This window comes from Paramacrobiotus metropolitanus, unplaced genomic scaffold, assembly GCF_019649055.1.
Source record: "Paramacrobiotus metropolitanus isolate TYO unplaced genomic scaffold, Prichtersi_v1.0 Parri_scaffold0000003, whole genome shotgun sequence".
NCBI classification, from domain to species: Eukaryota; Metazoa; Tardigrada; class Eutardigrada; order Parachela; family Macrobiotidae; genus Paramacrobiotus; species Paramacrobiotus metropolitanus.
In genome coordinates, this window is record NW_026570223.1 from 635,704 (window position 1) to 653,311 (window position 17,608).

At 42.9% G+C, this 17,608-nt stretch overlaps 3 protein-coding genes and 1 long non-coding RNA gene across 4 annotated transcripts; 1 reads left to right on the forward strand and 3 right to left on the reverse strand.

Annotated features, from left to right (window-relative positions):
* Window positions 1-48: 48 nt before the first annotated feature.
* On the reverse strand, window positions 49-2,129 carry LOC129594128 (uncharacterized). Its single transcript, XM_055490709.1, has 2 exons — window positions 1,171-2,129; window positions 49-1,091 (listed from the first exon to the last, which is right to left on the reverse strand). The coding sequence occupies exons 1-2, from the start codon at window positions 1,310-1,312 to the stop codon at window positions 643-645; spliced, it is 591 nt and encodes a 196-aa protein (XP_055346684.1). The 5' UTR covers window positions 1,313-2,129; the 3' UTR covers window positions 49-642.
* A 2,308-nt stretch (window positions 2,130-4,437) lies between these two features.
* Window positions 4,438-8,555, forward strand: LOC129596078 (uncharacterized). Its single transcript, XR_008691385.1, has 3 exons — window positions 4,438-4,771; window positions 6,532-8,281; window positions 8,378-8,555. It is a non-coding gene; the product is annotated as an uncharacterized LOC129596078 (long non-coding RNA).
* A 2,315-nt stretch (window positions 8,556-10,870) lies between these two features.
* Window positions 10,871-12,042, reverse strand: LOC129596933 (uncharacterized). The gene is made up of 2 exons (XM_055494342.1): window positions 11,832-12,042; window positions 10,871-11,758 (listed from the first exon to the last, which is right to left on the reverse strand). Exons 1-2 carry the CDS (start codon window positions 11,959-11,961, stop codon window positions 11,166-11,168), a joined length of 723 nt encoding a protein of 240 aa, XP_055350317.1. The 5' UTR covers window positions 11,962-12,042; the 3' UTR covers window positions 10,871-11,165.
* A 1,053-nt stretch (window positions 12,043-13,095) lies between these two features.
* LOC129597155 (uncharacterized) lies at window positions 13,096-14,272 on the reverse strand. Its single transcript, XM_055494606.1, has 2 exons — window positions 14,043-14,272; window positions 13,096-13,975 (listed from the first exon to the last, which is right to left on the reverse strand). The coding sequence occupies exons 1-2, from the start codon at window positions 14,170-14,172 to the stop codon at window positions 13,353-13,355; spliced, it is 753 nt and encodes a 250-aa protein (XP_055350581.1). The 5' UTR covers window positions 14,173-14,272; the 3' UTR covers window positions 13,096-13,352.
* Window positions 14,273-17,608: the final 3,336 nt, after the last annotated feature.

The following is a 17,608-nucleotide window of genomic DNA, read 5'->3' on the forward strand; positions in this document are numbered from 1 at the left end:
GTTTATGGACTGATGTACAAATCTAGCTTGAAGTAGCTTCCTATTTAAATATTAGCGTGGTATTGTATTTTCAAGTCAACTTGACTGTGTCGATCACTTGAACAGGTTATTGACAGGAACTCAGGATATATTCGCAAAGCGTGCCTTCGGCATTTCAGGTACGCCCTTCTTTAGCCTATCCCGCTTAACCCGTAATGGAAGACATCTCTAATATCGTCCTATTACAGATACGCGAACTCGCAATCCGGTGAAAACTATCCGTAGTTTCAAAAAAATTAAAAAACACGCTATCATGTCGATTTTCAGTTCACGGTACCCGCGTACCATTATTAATCCAGTTTCCAAAAACTGCAGTGCCCACTGCCCAGTGAGCTGTGCTCGTTATCACAAAAGCTGAATAAAGCAGTTCACAAAAAAACTTGTGATACCGATAACATCCTTACTGTTTTATAGGATACAGTACCTCCATACGACAACATGAACACAAATATTACAAAGCAAAAATAATTAACAAACGCACCGACGTGCAACAGACTGCAATGAAAGTCCAGTTAGAGCTGTGAAAAACTTGGAATCGACAATCGGTATGTTGTGCTTGAGAGGGGTAAGCCGTTCGATAAAGGATGTATTAGAATAATTTTGTCAAGCCTTCTTTATGCGGCATTGATAAACCACCGATGCTATCGTCGCACCCAGTGTCACTATTAAGCCAAGAACAAGGAATGTCGTGTTCATGCCAAGCCATGCCGCGCGCAGCTGTGAATATCTCACGCACTCTGGTGTTGTCGACCGGTCTTCCGGCGCCGCTGTCGTTCCACCCGAGTAGCACCAAGACCAGCTCCCACAAGTCTTCGCAGCACATGGATTACCATATGGATGCTCCTGATCGGATTTCATCACCAGAATCAGCAGCGCTCCTAAGAAGCAGATTCCGCAGAGAATCGTGCATTTGATAAGGAGGAAGGACACCAGCGTTGGATCTCCCTTGACCATGTATTTCGCTACAAAATAGACAATCGGTCCGATAAAGAGGTTCATCCAGCCCAAATAGAAACCCAAACCGATGGTTGGCGTGAGATCGTTGCCATATGCTGCAATAAAAATGGTTCGCTGCAGTCGAAGAAGCCGTGCTTACAGATCTGTCTATTTTAATATTTATAGACTGCTTACCAATGCTGTAGGAGATGACAAGGCTAACGCCGGTTACAAACTGAAGGATACCCAATATCCTCACTGCGCGCGGATCGCCGGAAATTGTTACTGGAACTGGAACAGGCAGAAGGGAGTGAACAGTGGTTACTTCTGTAGTCATTGCCGATAGAGTTTTGTTGTTTATTTCAGCCCTGTTATAACCCGAGATACATGTACAGTAATTACTGAGACGTTTAATCTGAGCGTCACAGACTCACAGGGAACCGGAGTAAACTTATGCGAATAACACTATCACAGCCCAAGAAATTGACGGATGCTGTTAACTGTAAGCGCTGATGTACAGTATGAGTAATTTCACTCCCTGATTTTCAAAGAACCGCATTACACTGCCGTGCGAGCGCATCGACGGAACACGCCGGTTTGCAGCACGATTGACGGTTTGCAACATACCGCAGTCTTATTGCAAATCGATAAAATGTTTATGTTATCGTGATCAAGTGCCGGTCTCGTGCCGATGACTCAATAGTACTGCACTTACTTCACATTACTCATATAAAAATAAGAACGTGCCATACCGTGTACGAGCAGAGCACTAACAAACAGCATTACAACATGAAAATGCCACAGTTTGCTAAACTGAATCGCTCAGTCGATTAAAACAGCTGTCCAGCCCGAATTCCAGCATCTGGGGAAACCGTAGAGCAGAAAGCTTCTTGGTGGCGCTACGAATCAGGCAGTTAAGCATATGAAGTTCAAAGATTAACGTCTGTTTCCAACTCTCCGTACTGGACGGGATTATAATCCCGTCCAGTAATGCTAATTAGCAAACATTACATCGCAATTCCTCCATCAGACATGTCAATGCGTAGCGCCTTGACTGATGATTACTATTTTGATTAGGATTACTATGATTATGATTACTATTTTGATTAGGGACGTGGTCCACTGTTGCACTTTTAACCAGGGCCCGGTCACCGCCTCCCCCCTCAGAAAGATTTCATATTTTGCTTGAAGACAGAGTAGGTATTGGAAATACTTAATAAGTGTTTTCATCGGCAATGGTCCCGTGGGCGTGGCTAAAAACAAATTTAACTGCCGTATGTATTGCTAGTGCACTGGCAAAACATACGGCACTATATAGATTTATATAATAATTATATGGCCAGTGTACGTATGTACGTATTCTCAATAAACCGTGTTCAACGTACTGGTGAAAACTTCTGTTTTGAGTTTTTCTTCGCTAAATTTTTCTTTTTTTACTGACGGGCTTGACAATGTCAAAGTTTTGTGAACTTCTTTGTACTTGCCAGCATCGCGCGCGTGGTGCAGCACAGAGAAGAATTTAGAGGTAAGCAGTGCGATCAAATCAAATCAAATCGACTACCGGTTAGATTTTTAAAAATTGAATGTTGTAAAAACCAAAATTAAGAATTAATAGTCAAGAAGCAAGTCTGCAAATGCAGTGATAACAAGTAACATTGCTCGGGGTGCCGTATGTATTTCCAATGCAATGTACTTACACTGACAATACATACGGCACTTATATTTGTTTTGGCCACGCCCACTGGACCATTGCCGACAGAAGTATTTTTTTAAGTGTTCCCCATACATGTTCTGTCTTCAAACAAAACATGAAATTTTTATGAGGGGGGCGGTGACCGGCCCCTGGTTAGTTGTAGCGCCGAGTTGCAGTTGGAAGTGGAACTGCACTACAGCGTTATGCACAGCAGCTATGTACCTAGGAATATTTGCACGGTTGCAGTATACAGTTCAAATCTGTTCAATTATGTCGATTTTTAATGATGATGCACCAGCTCACAAGGAACGCTCAACTCAAATTCCTAATAAGATTTTAATAGTATTATACTCAGTGTGCACTGTGCTGTATTTATTATCACAAAAGCTGAAAAAATATTTATTAAAGAATGGCAATAACGGCAACAAATTGCAGCAACGGAACGTAGAAAAAATTACATTCCTATTAAAACGTGTCAACAAACGCTCCGAATTTCTGCGTAGTACGAGGTGTGGAAGACAGTGGGAAACCATTACCGGTAGCATAGTCGGTATTATAGTAGTTGAAAACCTCATGGTAAGCAGCAAGAACAAAGCCGTTCGGTAAAAGAATAGTGCTATCCTGGGATTAATCTTGTTATTCCTTTTTTAGGCACTGGTAAACCACCGACGCTATGGCCCCACCCAGTGTCACGATTACGCCAAGGACAAGGAATGTCGTATTCATGCCGTGCACTGTCGCGCTTAGCTTTGCATAATGCACGCACTCTGGTGTATTCGGTCGGGCTGCCGGCTCCGGCAACTTTCTGCACCATGACCATGACCCGCAAGACCTTAGAGCACACGGATTATCGGACGGCTGTTCCTGATCGGAGCTCACCACCAGGACAAGCAGAGCTCCTAAGATGCAGATGCCACAGAGAACTGTGCATTTGATGAGAAGGATAAGAACCAGTGTTGGGTCACCCTTGACCATGTATTTCGCTACAGCGTATACAATCGGTCCGATAAATACATTCATCACACCTAAGTAGAATGCCAAACCGAGCGAAATTGTAACGTTGTTGTCATATGCCGAAAAAAATGTGCATTGCTAAGTATTTTTTAACCAGGTTTAAGCACGGTATGATTGTAGCGCTCACCAATACTTTGGGAGGTAATGAGACCAATTCCTACGACAAACTGAAGGATACCCAATATCTCCAGTGCTCGTGGATTGCCGGATATTGTTACCGGATCAGCGGCAACAGGCACGAGGGAGTGAACAGTTGTGACTTCTGCAGCCGTTATCGATAGATTTCCGTTGTCTGTCGGAACTTTGTTAAGAACCGCGGTAGCTGGAGAGAGCTTTTACCCAGAAGTGCTTGGCTGACGCTTGGGTGTTGAAGAGAACTAGAACAACTTACGCTGCAGCGATCTTGTCACATTCCAAGAAATTTTGGATCATGATCTGTCTGTCTGGGTAAACTTACAGATAGAAATGAACGCTGTTTGTCTAAGTAATTTCCCACGGCGATTCCAAGGAACTGCATTACGCTGCTACAGAAGCGCACTGGCAAAAAAAGCCGGCTTGCAGAGTACAATGTGCATGTTGCAAATCAATAAAATGTTTGTGTTATCGTGATCAAGCATCATCGATCTCGTGTGGGTGACTCGGAAAGTACTTTCTTTAGATAATGATATACGCCCCGTGCCATGCAAGTGCAAAGTAGCAGCAGTACAGCGTACAAGCGTCTTACCAAAAAGACCATTGCGGTGTAAAAAGGAAGAATGGAAAACAGGCCTTCAGCCACTGGGAGAACCTATGGCATTAATGGCAGGCCGTGTCACGTGCACTATGTTTACTACGCCGCTAGGGTAATATTTTATGTTAATAACGGTGCCGGAGATGCGGCAACTTGTGCTTACCATTTGATTATACTATCACTAATATGGACTCTGCAACGCTTCTACAGCGAACCAGCATCAACAGCACCGCCAAAAGAGAATTGAATATTCGAAAACAATTGCGTTTGCTAACCACCTGCACGGCGATTCGGAGCCCAAAATATGAAAAGAAAAACGGGCACAGTCGATGAGATGTTTTTGTTGGGTGTTCCTTCAGGTGAGTTGACCTTTGACTAGATAGGGATTAGGGATGTAAAATATGGTAATAAAAAATCAGACACCTACTCTCGCTACTCTGTAATGCAGTAATTGTCAGCACGATTCAAATAATCAGTGGTTCAAAGCATTGGTTTGGCTTCTTTTAAGAGATTTTGCCTGCTTTTTTGCTGTACGTAAGAGAATTCGTGTAAGTAATTGTCAGATTGCCAGATGATGTTACTCGGGTGAAAAACAGCAACAGTAAATTACGGATGCGACAAATGCACCCAAACCAGCTAACAAATCAAGGGCCAGAAAGACGTAAATCCCGGCTTTTAAACTCGAATTTTGCCGCAAAAAATCTTGGCATTCCACAGAATTTAATGGGTTTGCGGTAGTGGTTGTCGTAGTAATTGTAGACGTAGTCGTCCTGAACCAGGGTGTGGGTTTCCATTCGGAATCAGACGAGTCCCAGTGTAAGTGTTTCTTTGGCACACATGGACTGCGGCTAGGGTAAGCGAAATCATCTGATGTCTTAGATAGCGCGAGGATAAACAGAGCGGCTAAGAAGCCGCATGCACTGAGAATCGCGCATATGCAAAGGAATATGGGTAAACCGCTCTTGTCGTCCTTTCCTGTGCTTTTTCCGGCAATGTACACACATGGCCCGAGGAAAAAAAAGAACGCACCCACGTAAAACCCCGAACCGACCCCCGAGGTGTGGCCTGAGCCATACGCTACAAAACGCTGAAAACGGTTACAATATGTTTAAAAATTATGTCCCCGACTCGTCGGCGATACTTCACGCGCTAAAGGACAAAGAATATGCGCCTTACTATTTAAATATGAAATCTACTTAAAACTCGGACGGATTGATTTTTTGTTCAGTCGACATTTTTAAAAGAAATATACTTCGGCTGGTAAATAAATTAACAACGATCCCGATTAAAACAGCTTGTAGGAAAAACGTTAGTTTAACATGTAAGTACCGCTAGGTAAACGGATGTCTGTCATTTTTAGCCGTTTCCTAACGTTAAGCTAACGTTTTTTTTGCAAGTTGTTTTACTCGGGGATACGTACTGACAAAATGCGGAATGCGTTTTGGTATTGTTGAAAACTTGGGAGGTAGCATTGTTATCACCCAAATACTTTTAGCAAAACCAAAGCACTTACACACGATTTTCGCTAATGCAACGACAGACTTACCGAGGCACTGCATGCCGAATAGTCCAAAGCCAGCAACGGACTGAAGTATGCCAAGTGCTGGCAGAACACGGGGATACATCGGAACGGGCTTTGGAGCGGGAACGGGGATCATAGGAGACACCTTGGTAGCCATCGAAAACGGTAGATATTCGCCTGGTGGGTGGTTTTATTATCGCACGATCTTTCTGGTTTACATAAAATGACTGCAAAGGCGATTGCAGTACTGTGCCACGATGCTACCTGTCTTGATACTTCTTCCGAGTGTGAAAACTGGGATAAAATCACGTGCAAGTAGCGTCGTATACTGCCATAAGGGTCTCGTGACATGCTTGTAAGTATTATCACGGATTTCTCGGTGTCAGTGTAGCGTTAGCAAGAAATCGCACCGTCGTTACAGGATCGATTTCCCATCAGAAAAGCGAGGTGCATATAGGTATTGATTTGCAAGATATTACTGGAGCGCGAGTTCACCTTTCAGCAAGTAGTGACTTGAAATTTCTAGATACAAATGTTGCTCCATCTCGAGAAAGGAAGGTAGGGCTGAAGTATGATTCAAGATCTTTGTCGCGGTAGGAAAACGTCCTATTGACTTCCGGCTGCCAGGTGGGATGCAATGCCAGAAAACAAGCTTTTCATTGTGACCGCGTAATTATTTAGTCATACTAAAAACGAGTGCCATATTGCGGAAGAGGTATGTAGCTACTGTATGCTTGGCTATGCTCTACATTTCTGCTGGCAAGGACAACCTGCGCGAGTTACGCGCACTCAGCCCCACTAACGCGAAGAGCGATAAGTCACCGTACAAGCGGTAAGTCACCGTAAGTGCATTGAATTACTGTGTTTATCCTATGGGATTTGTTACACTTCAGCTTCCTGTCATGAATTTTTCAAACTCACTGTAACATTTAATAGAATAGGTGAAATAAACAGGATTGAGTTCCATTTGCTGGAGTAAGACCTTGGCTGAAGCCTGACTGTACACTTTGTGTCTTGCATTAGACTGCGAAATATATGCTCGTATCTCGTAGCCCAATGCAGGATACAAACTGTCAGTAATTAAGACGACTGTCACTAAATTTGAGAAACTACTGTGTTTCACACTATCGAAAATAAGCTTTGATCTTTTTTTTCAAAAATGGTCGGGTGATTCTGATTAATTAACTGAATCGACTGAGATAGATAGAATACACTTCAATGCGGTTCACTTTCTTCTGTGCCCTTTTCACCAAGCAGCCGATTAGGATACGAGTACAGTAACGGGCGAGCTTCATTTTGGTGACCCTGGTCCTTGCTTCACACTATCGATGGCACCCTCTTCCAAACGTCGTGATTAAAGCATTTATGTTTTCACTTGAACGATTGTCAGGTAAGGACTGTATCCATTATCTTCTCCTGTATACGGCTATATGCGCGTGCTTTGTGCGCAAGTTTATCATCAATCATGTCCTCAACTGAGTCAAATGCAATCAACGTTGTTGAGATGACAATAAATGATATGTTCTTGCAGGAGTCTTAGTTGCTACAATGTTAGTTTATTCTGTTAGATTATTAGCATATACAAACATCGCAAATAGCACAGGTTGCGCAGGCATCACCACCGCAAAAACTCCTGCCCTTATTGGGAAAAAAAGTAACGGTCAAATATAATCCATATTCCATATTCATAAAATTTTGCATGTCGCTTTCACCGTTTATAGCACATTAGGGATTTGGCTTCGCTTTTCACGACTTCAGCGGTTGAGCTGTATTTCCCACTAGAACAGGCGGGCCACCCATTCCCGCTGGTTGCCCCGTCACAAAGTGGATCGGCTGGCCAGGAGCACCTTGAGGATAACCGTACCCAGGCTGCACATATACGACTTGCATGGCAGTTGCCTTCTTGGGCATTTTACATATATTGATCCCGGCGGCAATTGACTGACCCAAACAGAAAATCCACATAAGACCCTGGAACGCCAGATGGGGGCCCATAATAGCCGGAATGTGGAGCAGGTAGAAATTGCACATGTACGTATTAGGGCTGTTGTATCCATACCCGCAATAGCGATAACGGGTAAAGTCAAGGTGGCTGGCGAGGAGAACGGCAAGGGCAGTTATCAGACCGGTGGCCAAGAGTGTGGATAGAATGCTCAGCACCATGGAGGTGATAAGAAAACATAGACGCGAGCGTGGTGAAGCTCCCATCGTTAGACGTCGTCCGCCTGCAATACCAAATGATCCTGTTATGATGAAAAATGCTCCGGTATAGAACCCGGAACCAGCAGCACTGAAGGATAAGGCGTCATTGATCCAGTTGATGCTAAAATCTGTAATGGATTTTTCGGTAATCTTTGCTGGTTAAATCTTGGTAGACCATGGTGTCACTGTACTTACTGACGATATCGGTAATGATTAATGCGATTCCGAAACAAACTTGCAGAATACCAAAAATCAGGACCGATCTGGGACTGTGCAGACCGACTGATGTCGGCTGAGGAGGAAAAACACCGGTATGAGTGGCCATTTTTTCTATTCTGCGTCAGATTATTCTTTATGTGAGGTACACAATAAAATTCAGAACGTGGACGTTCTACTGAGTAATTAGTTCTAGCTACGTTAACCGGTTAACGTAGTTTCAGTTACTGTAATTAGGTCTTCATATGTGCAGCAGTACAAAATGGAGCTTTCACGTGCGTAAAAACGCGACTGCAGGACAATTGCATGGATAAGCACTCAGATTACATTGTACGTGTTTTGTTTTGATGTTCTCTTATTAAAATTTGCGGGATTATCAGAGTGTGTAATCGTTATACTTAGTACTTACATTTGCTCATCGCATCTGCTCATATACAGTATGTCCACTTTGTTATGTTGTGTTCTTGCCGGTAGGACTTTTATTGCTGATACTTATTATTAGAACAATAAACGACGCGCAATTTTACTACCATCATTAAATAATCGCAGGTCTTATGAAAGCCACTCACGCGGCCGTTGCCCTTGAGTTTCATGATGTCAGCAATCACAATCTAATGAGCGAACGCAAACGGCAGCATACAAGTTTTGCAGCTAAGTACGGCGCTTCCAAAATGAAGGAACTGGGAAACCATTGAAGTTCTTCTAAAAAGTGACGAAAATACGTATATAGGGAGCAAAACTAAGCGTGTTCCACGGTTCCCCTGTATTGCTGCCGTCACCCGCCTGGAGTGTGACGTTACGGCAGTACATATGGTTAAATCTGGCGCTGTACATAAGCGCCATGTTCAGCCACAACGTACAACTCCAGCCGGGTGACGGTAGCAGTAGCCGGAAACGGTGGAACACGTTTAGTTTTGCCCCCTATATAAATAAGCATGCCGCTGCATGTGTACCGTTATTTAAGGAAGCGCAGACTGGTGCGCTGCATGAGCGCCCAAATTATTTGAACCAGATTTGGGGTTTCTGGCGTGCAAAGTTGAAGTGTGTTTTGACAGTTTCATTCCGCTGTGTACTCTTGAATTACTCCATTCGTTTGTTCAGAATATTAGCAACTGGAATCAGCGGTCCTGTTACGTAGTTACACAATGCAGAGCTGTTAAGGGTTCTTAGTTGGATCATCTATTCTATTTTATTTCCTCGTACTGTGCGAACAGGAGTACAATATAGTATACAATAAAACGTTGGCGGCATTATGTTAACTGGTAGTCTGGTTGTACAACCTGTAGTTTCTTTCCACAAAACATTTCCTAACATTGCTTTACGTTCTGTCTGGTAGAAAGCAGCTGTGACTGTAACACTGTTATGTGTGCTAGACTCTTAATGTTGGATAAATTTATAATTACAATATACAGAAATGTCATCGATTTGTTTATTCCCTTGCCTAGATAACTGCTTGCTTTTTCTGCTTAGTGACTCACAATGACAATTCTTAATAATGTCGTGATTACCGCAGACATAGCTCACATCCGCGACTTCGTGACAACGAAGGCATAATTGAGCATTATTGTTACAGTAGTGAATTGTACATGTTATAAGGGTGATGCTACAACTGGACAGGAATCCCTTAAACCGCCGTTTACTATAGGCACCCTTTTCGGTTATTTATTGCTTGCACCCCGTTTTCTCCGCGAAGTACAGACGCGCCTTTGCGGCGCAATGTTCTTCGATGTAATATAATGTTTGATGATATCATGTTTCGGCAGACTTCTTGAGATTGTTTTTCAGCTCGGTTGATGTGGCCGCTTAAATGCCGTAGAAAGTAGTAAACATGGGTGAAAGTTGTCTTATAGTCACTTCCTACTCCACTTAAACGACCATACGGGTAGATATACTTAAATACCGACGATATTACATGATCAGTTTTGTCGAGGGAAGCTCGCCTTATACATATTGAGAAATAAAATTTAATTTAATATTACAGATAGTGTTGAATATTTACTTTAACTAGTGTTCTCCTCAAATTCACTCTGGCTCCAGAGCGATGCACTTATTCGCTTTGTTTTAATCATAATACAAATATTTCAGTCTGGGATGGAAATGCGCGATACAAAAAGTGGATTAAATTGAATAATCTTAGAGTGCAGACAGTAACTTGCAGGCTGGCTGCCTGATCAACAATATCGAGAAATTGCCGCAAAAAATTGAATATCGTACTGTATCTTACGATTTCACGTTTCGCAGCAAAGATTATGTAATTTTCTTTATTTTACTTTTGCGATCAGATTTAGCCCGGTACATATTTCCACTAGTTAGCTATATTATGTGGTATCAAATTTGTGCTTGCCACCATTCACCAAAACGTATTGATTAAATACGTAATTTAAATTGCCAATGTTTTCACTGTATTATGTACTCTGTAAAGTAAGCAACGTGTCTGTTATCTCTTATACTCGTACATACGCAGTTTTACATGTGCCTTGTGCGCAAGCGCATACAAAACCATGCATTTCAATCACTTTATTCGGTCAAATTGTGCTGATACGACAGCAATAAATACTCTTTACGCTAGTCCTATAATACTCCCAGATGTCAGGTTGTTTTATAAAATAATAGTATATGTATTATGTACAATAACACAAAACCCGGTGGTAGCGCAGGATTGATCAACACAGCAAAAAGTCGACTCCGAGACTCGCCCTCATTATAAAAAAGTAACGGCCAAGCAAACCTCGTATTTATGATATCAGCTGTTCGTCCAGCAATAACAGCAAATCGTGGCAAAACAAGCAACTTTCTCAACAGAGCGTCGCTTTTTACGACTTGACGGGAGACGGCATTTGAGCTGGATTTCCCGACAGAACAGGAGCGCCGCCCATTCCCGTTGGTTGAGCCGTCACAAAGTGGATTGGCTGGCCAGGGGCCCCCTGGGGGTAACCATACCCAGGCTGCACATACACGACTTGTGTGTTGGTGGTCTTCTTAGGCATTTTACATATATTGATCCCCGCGGAAATCGACTGACCCAAACAGAAAATCCACATCAGACCTTGGAATGCCAGATGGGTACCCATCATGGCTGGAATGCGGTTGAGGTAGAAAGCACACTGGTACACATTATAATAGCTGCTACCATACCAGCAGTAAACAGAACTGATAAAGCCCAGATGGTCGACGAGAAGAGAAGCGAGAGCAATTATCAAACCGCCAGCCATGAGCGTCGATAGTATGCTTAACACCATTGAGGTGATAAGTAAACACAGACGGGAACGTGGTGAAGTTCCCGGCGGTAGACGCCGTGCGCCGGCAATGCCGAATGATCCCGTTATGATGAAAAACGCTCCGGTATAGAATCCCGAACCAGCGGCGCTGAAGGATAGCGCGTCGCTGCCCCAGTGGATGCTGAAATCTGTCATACATTTTCCGGTAATGTTTGCTGGTTAACTTTTATATCTGTATCATGGTGGTACAGTGGTACTTACTGACGATATCGGTAATAATTAATGCGATTCCAAAACCAACTTGGAGAATACCGAAAGTCAGCACGGATTTGGGACTGTACAGACCGACAGATGCAGACTGAGGAGGGAAAACACCGGTATGAGCGGCCATTTTGCTGTGTTGTGCGTTGTGATAAATCGTCTTGTACACCAGACAGTGAATCAAAGAGACAATGTTTTCCGCATACTTAATTACTCTGTAGTTTTTATATGTAGGGTAAGCAGAAATTGTGCATTCACGTGCGTAAAACCGCGACAGCAGGACAATGGCACGGATAAGCATCCAGATTACATTGTTTGCGTTTTGTTTTGGTGTTCTCTTAATAAAATTTGTCACATTATCTTCAGTGCATATTGATAATACGTTTGCTCATCGCATGCATACATTTCTCGTGTTGCATTCTTGCCGGTAAAACTCTTATTACGCATGTTACTTAGGGCTATACCGACAAAAGACGTGCAATTCTCTTACTCTCACTATAAATATCACACGACCTATCACTGACGGCCGTTGCCCTTTGATTATAACTATGTAAAGACCACAATCGAAACAGTAAATACAGACGTCAGCATACAGTTTTTTGCAGTTACAGTACTTTCAACGTTGACTGCATTTGAACTGTATTTGTCAGTCTTATTCTGCTGTGGACCCGTGAAACTGGTCTGCCCATTCGGTCACATTATGAGCAACGTTGATCGGCGGTTCTGCCGCAATTGTACAATACGATTATAAAAGGTTTTCTGCTTTACCTTTTATTTTGCTTACTACGAGTCGACGGTGCTAATGGTAAGTGTAATAGAAGTATGCCAAGAACATCAGCGGCATTGCGTTACCCAGCTGTGCAACAGAGCGAAAAAGGAATAGCATCCGGTTGTCACCGGAGGATGGTTTCGTTTACCAACATTGTTTTAAGCTGTCTGGAGGGACTGCATTGTACTGAGACATTGACTGCTGTGTTTGCTGGACTTTTATTATTCGATAAACTTGTAACTGCTATAGAACATTCACACCAGCTTTAATTGTATTACATTTAGATGCTATTGTCATCGATTTACTATTCTCTGCCTGGATGTCTGCTTGCTCTTTCTGCTTAGTCACAATGATAATTAATAACAATACCGTGATTATCCTTGATTACTGCAAAGGGAGCTCAGATCACCGACTTTGTGGCAACGATGGACATGGTTGTTACTGCAGTGAATTGTTATACAGTGAATACCGATAATATATTCAGACGTTGTTGCATATCTACATTATTTATCATTTCTCTCGAATATCTGTACAGAGCTTTGTAAATAAACGCAATGCACTTGTTTTGCCACGATCCCACTGCACAGATTTTAGTCGGGAAGGGAAATGTGCGATATAGCAAGCGGCAAAAAATAAAACTACGCGAACATTTGCAGACTTTTGGCTGCCTGATCAACACTAGTGGGAACTATAAAGGCGCAAAAGTTGAATACCTTCCAGTACGACTTAAACTTTTGCAGCAAGTTTAATAATTAAGTCGATGTGGTACGGTACTCGTCCAGCTTTACGGCTTCAACGCAGGCGGCATCTGAAGATTTCCCTATTGGAACAGGCGAGCCACCCATTTCTGCAGCTGGCTGAGGATTTGCCACAAAGTGGATAGACTGTCCAGGAGCGCCCTGTAAATGACTGGAGCCCGGCTGCACGTACACTACTTGCGTTGCAGGAATGCTCTTGGGCATTTTGCAAATATTGACCCCGGCGGCAATCGACTGACCCAGACAGAAGATCCACATAAGACCCTGGAACGCTAAATAGGGGCCCATCACTGCGGGAATGCGAATATCGTAGAAGTTACAAGCAAATTCGTTGTAATTCCCAGGGGCGCAGAAATTTCTGTAGGCAGAGCCACGTAGAAGGCTGAAAAAAATGCCAAGGGCAATTATCAGAGCGGATGCCAGGATTGTAGATAAAATGCTCAGCACCATCGAGGTGATAAGCAGACATTGGCGCGAGCGCTGTGAAGTTCCCACTGCAAGACGTCCCCCGGCTGCAGTACCGAACGATCCCGTTATGATGAAAAATATTCCAGCGTAGAATCCCGAACCACCGACGCTAAAGGCTAGCGCGTCACCAGGCCAGTTGGTGCTGAAAGCTGTAACGGATTTTGCAGGTGTACGTTAATTGGTGAATTCTTTGTAGAGCTGCATGTTGTTACGTACTGAAGATGTCGGTAACAATTAGCGCGGCTCCGAAAATCACTTGCAGAATACCGAATGCCTGGACCGATTTAGGACTGTGCAGACCGACAGATGTCGGCTGAGGGGGAAGCATGCCGGTGTTGGCGGTCATTATTGCTCTTGAACGATTTCCGAGACGTAGTGCAATAGAATAGACAATGAATAGAAAAACAACCCTACTGTTTATTCTAGATACTCTACGAATACGGTAATATACAAGTCTGTAGAAAAAGCTGGAGTATCAGTACCGGGATATCTAAACAGCTGCGGAGACAATCATCCAGATTCCAGATTACATTGTTACTGCTTTGTTATCTTGTTCGCTTATTAGTATCTGTAATCTTATCCTCTGTTTTGTTCTCACATGCGTTTCTGTTGTTACAGCACCGTACCGTGCCTTGTTCTTATTACATGGGCTACTTGTAATCCGATTAGGTATCACTCCTCTTGTGTTTGCAACACGCACGCCGCCATTGGTATTGTCAGTAAACTACATAATATTTCGATTGAATCTGTAAACACAGACGTACAACCCAACTTCTACAGTGGGCATGGGCTACTTGTAATCCGATTAGGTATCACTCCTCTTGTGTTTGCAACACGCACGCCGCCATTGGTATTGTCAGTAAACTACATAATATTTCGATTGAATCTGTAAACACAGACGTACAACCCAACTTCTACAGTAATACTATACTCTGTACATGCGTTTGCGAAACGGACGCAACATATTGTCCATACAAAATTGTTTAAAGCACGAGTATGTTTGTGTCTTCGTGTTTAGGTAATTAAGTACTGCGTATTGTACACTGCACTCTGCAACTAGAGTAAAGTAAGCTGGCTTACAGCACAAGCAAAGGCATTCGTTTTTAATTTTTTCTTACCTTATAATTGGCTGGTTCATAGTCATCGTGCCACTTTTAGTACGACAAGTACGTAGGTACTAAAAGTACAGTACTTGTACAGCCGCGAAATTTTGAATGACCGTTCTTAATACTGTTTTAATACTATTTCTCCGGCGTACCAAACTTGGCCATTTTCTTTCATCAAAAGATTTCGGGTCAATTAAAAAAGACGTTTACCTGAGCACGTTCTTCTGCTTAGCCACAGTGACTGTTTACAATACAGGTGTTTTCACACTGTTGAATCAAGCGGCAGTAGTAATGTGATACTGTAGCGCTGACTATCAGCAGATAATGTCCGATAACTCCAAATCAACAGCGCTTTGACAACGATAACAATAAATATCATCGTTACAATGCTGACATAATCACACTGGTTTGATTAACATAATTGTAAATTGTCTTACCATTACAGACAATGTTGTGTATTTATGCTAACAATGTTATTGTTTCAAAATCCCCAACTGTTATAAAACAATATGCTGAATTCGGTACATGAAAACAGTATATAGGGGGAAAAATGTGTCTAGCCGAACCAATCCCTTGTACTTCTGATGTAAGCCAGCTGGTGGTTTACGTTGTGGCTTGACCGTGTTTTATGTAAAGCGCTGCCATTAAGATTGCAGGTACTGATAACAGGTAAGCAGCACTCGTACAACTGCAGGTAAACAGGCTAAAACTGTGTTATAGCCCGGACCTGCCTGGTGCAGCTAATACCACATGTACCGTCAATGCCGCACAGCCTTAATAGCGGCGCTGTACATAAAACGCTGTGCAGCCACAACGTAAACCACCAGCTGGCTTACATCAGAAGTACAAGGGATTGGTTCGGCTAGACACATTTTTCCCCTTATACATCGTTTGGTCAGGATCAAAGTACAAGTGTAACCATTTCTTTTCCACCCTGTAAAAGCCCAAAATGGCAAACTCCACCCTGTAAAAGCCCAAAATCAAGAGTGTAATAATAAACTAAGTAGGTTGGAGTGGTCAACTTAAAAGTTAAAACGAAGCCAAGGATGATAATGCGTTGCAGCTTCTCTTAAACTTTCGAAGTATGTCCCAACTTATTGGGCGATATACTAAAAAACCCGCCGTTCGTTAGGACTTTGGCACAGGTGGCATCGAAGCGGGGTTTTCCATGGGAACAGGCGGGCTTGCTATTCCGGCCGGCTGACCCGTGACGAAGTGGATCTGTTGTCCAGGTACACCCTGGGGATAACTGTAGCCAGGCTGCAGGTACACAACTTGCGTGGTGGTGGTATTCTTCGGCAGCTTGCATACATTGATCCCTGCGGCAATCGACTGACTCAGATTAAAGACCCAAATGATACTTTGGAATCCCAGGAACGACCCCATAAAAGCGTATCCCCGGTATAAAAAAAGGTTGCAGCGATAGGCATCGGAAAACGACACCCCAGGTTGACAATAATAAGGACCACGAGGATTGGCCACATTGACAGCGAAAACAACTGCGAGGACAATTAGAACCGAAGTGGTCAAGAGCGTGGATAAAATGCTCATTACCATGGAAGTGATGAGAAGGCAGCGGCGTGAGCGCGGTGACGTTCCCATGGACAGAGGCCGGCCGGCTGCGATCCCGAAGGATCCCGTAATGATGTAAAATACTCCGGTATAGATTCCCGAACCAAAGACGCTGAATATCATAGCGTCACCGATAAAAGTAATGCTGAAATCTGTAATGTACCTGCAATATTATACAGCTCTCCAAATCTCCCAAAACTTCTTTAATATTTTAACCCTGGATTAACTTTCTTATGATATCGGTGATTATCAGTGCGATGCCGAAGATCACTTGCAGAATACCGAACGCCAGAACCGGTATTCGGTTGTGTAGTCCAGCTGCTGCTCCATTCTGCGAAGGAGGTGCACCATATGGAGCCATCTTTGCTAATAAAACTTCTTTATTTGGAACTTGTACAAGCAGATGCCATTTACACTTAAACTCAAGTAACGTATAGCTAGAACAAATAAAACAACTCTTCTAGCTCTTTCGAACAACAAACAGTTCCCAGAACAGAAGCGGCATTTCCGCGCTGAATTTCTTTGCTAATTGCTCTTATGATCAAAACTACAACTTTGCGCCATGCAGCGAATTTTAAGACGGATTTGTTCCTGAATATGGTTATATATGTTCGCACGTTAGATTGCCATATTATTATGTTAAGTCCACAGACAAGATAACTTACGTTTGAATGAAAACGAGATACGAGAAAAATAGCTTTGATACCGGTGAAATTGCATTGTCATTTGTCATTACTTTGATTCTGTTTTTATCTGGTACGCGAGTATAGCCGCTGCATTGTCAGCCGTGCAGCAATACAAGTACTGTACATCAATCTCGCATTAAATTTTGTAATCTGACGTACAGACGTTTTTATAGTATTAGACATTTTTCAGTTGCGAAAAATAACCCGAAAATTAACCCACTGTCGTACGTTGGGTCCCTTCACGAAAAAAATATTAATTTGAGAACCGAAAGGCGGTTACAGCGGTATGCCAAGAAATGTACGCTCGCTGTTACGATACAATTTACACTCGTACAAAATCAGCGTCAATCGGTGACTTTGTGCCTAACCATGAACTGTCATACGTTATAGAAGATATCTCGGACAGATATGTTGGATA

Coding starts and splice junctions, on each gene's coding strand:
- LOC129594128 (XM_055490709.1), bottom strand. CDS start 1,312: ATGACTACAGAAGTAACCACTGTTCACTCCCTTCTGCCTGTTCCAGTT. Junction 1,092..1,170: donor TGTCATCTCCTACAGCATTG/GTAAGCAGTCTA, acceptor TTTTTATTGCAG/CATATGGCAACGATCTCACG.
- LOC129596933 (XM_055494342.1), bottom strand. CDS start 11,961: ATGGCCGCTCATACCGGTGTTTTCCCTCCTCAGTCTGCATCTGTCGGT. Junction 11,759..11,831: donor AATTATTACCGATATCGTCA/GTAAGTACCACT, acceptor AATGTATGACAG/ATTTCAGCATCCACTGGGGC.
- LOC129597155 (XM_055494606.1), bottom strand. CDS start 14,172: ATGACCGCCAACACCGGCATGCTTCCCCCTCAGCCGACATCTGTCGGT. Junction 13,976..14,042: donor AATTGTTACCGACATCTTCA/GTACGTAACAAC, acceptor AATCCGTTACAG/CTTTCAGCACCAACTGGCCT.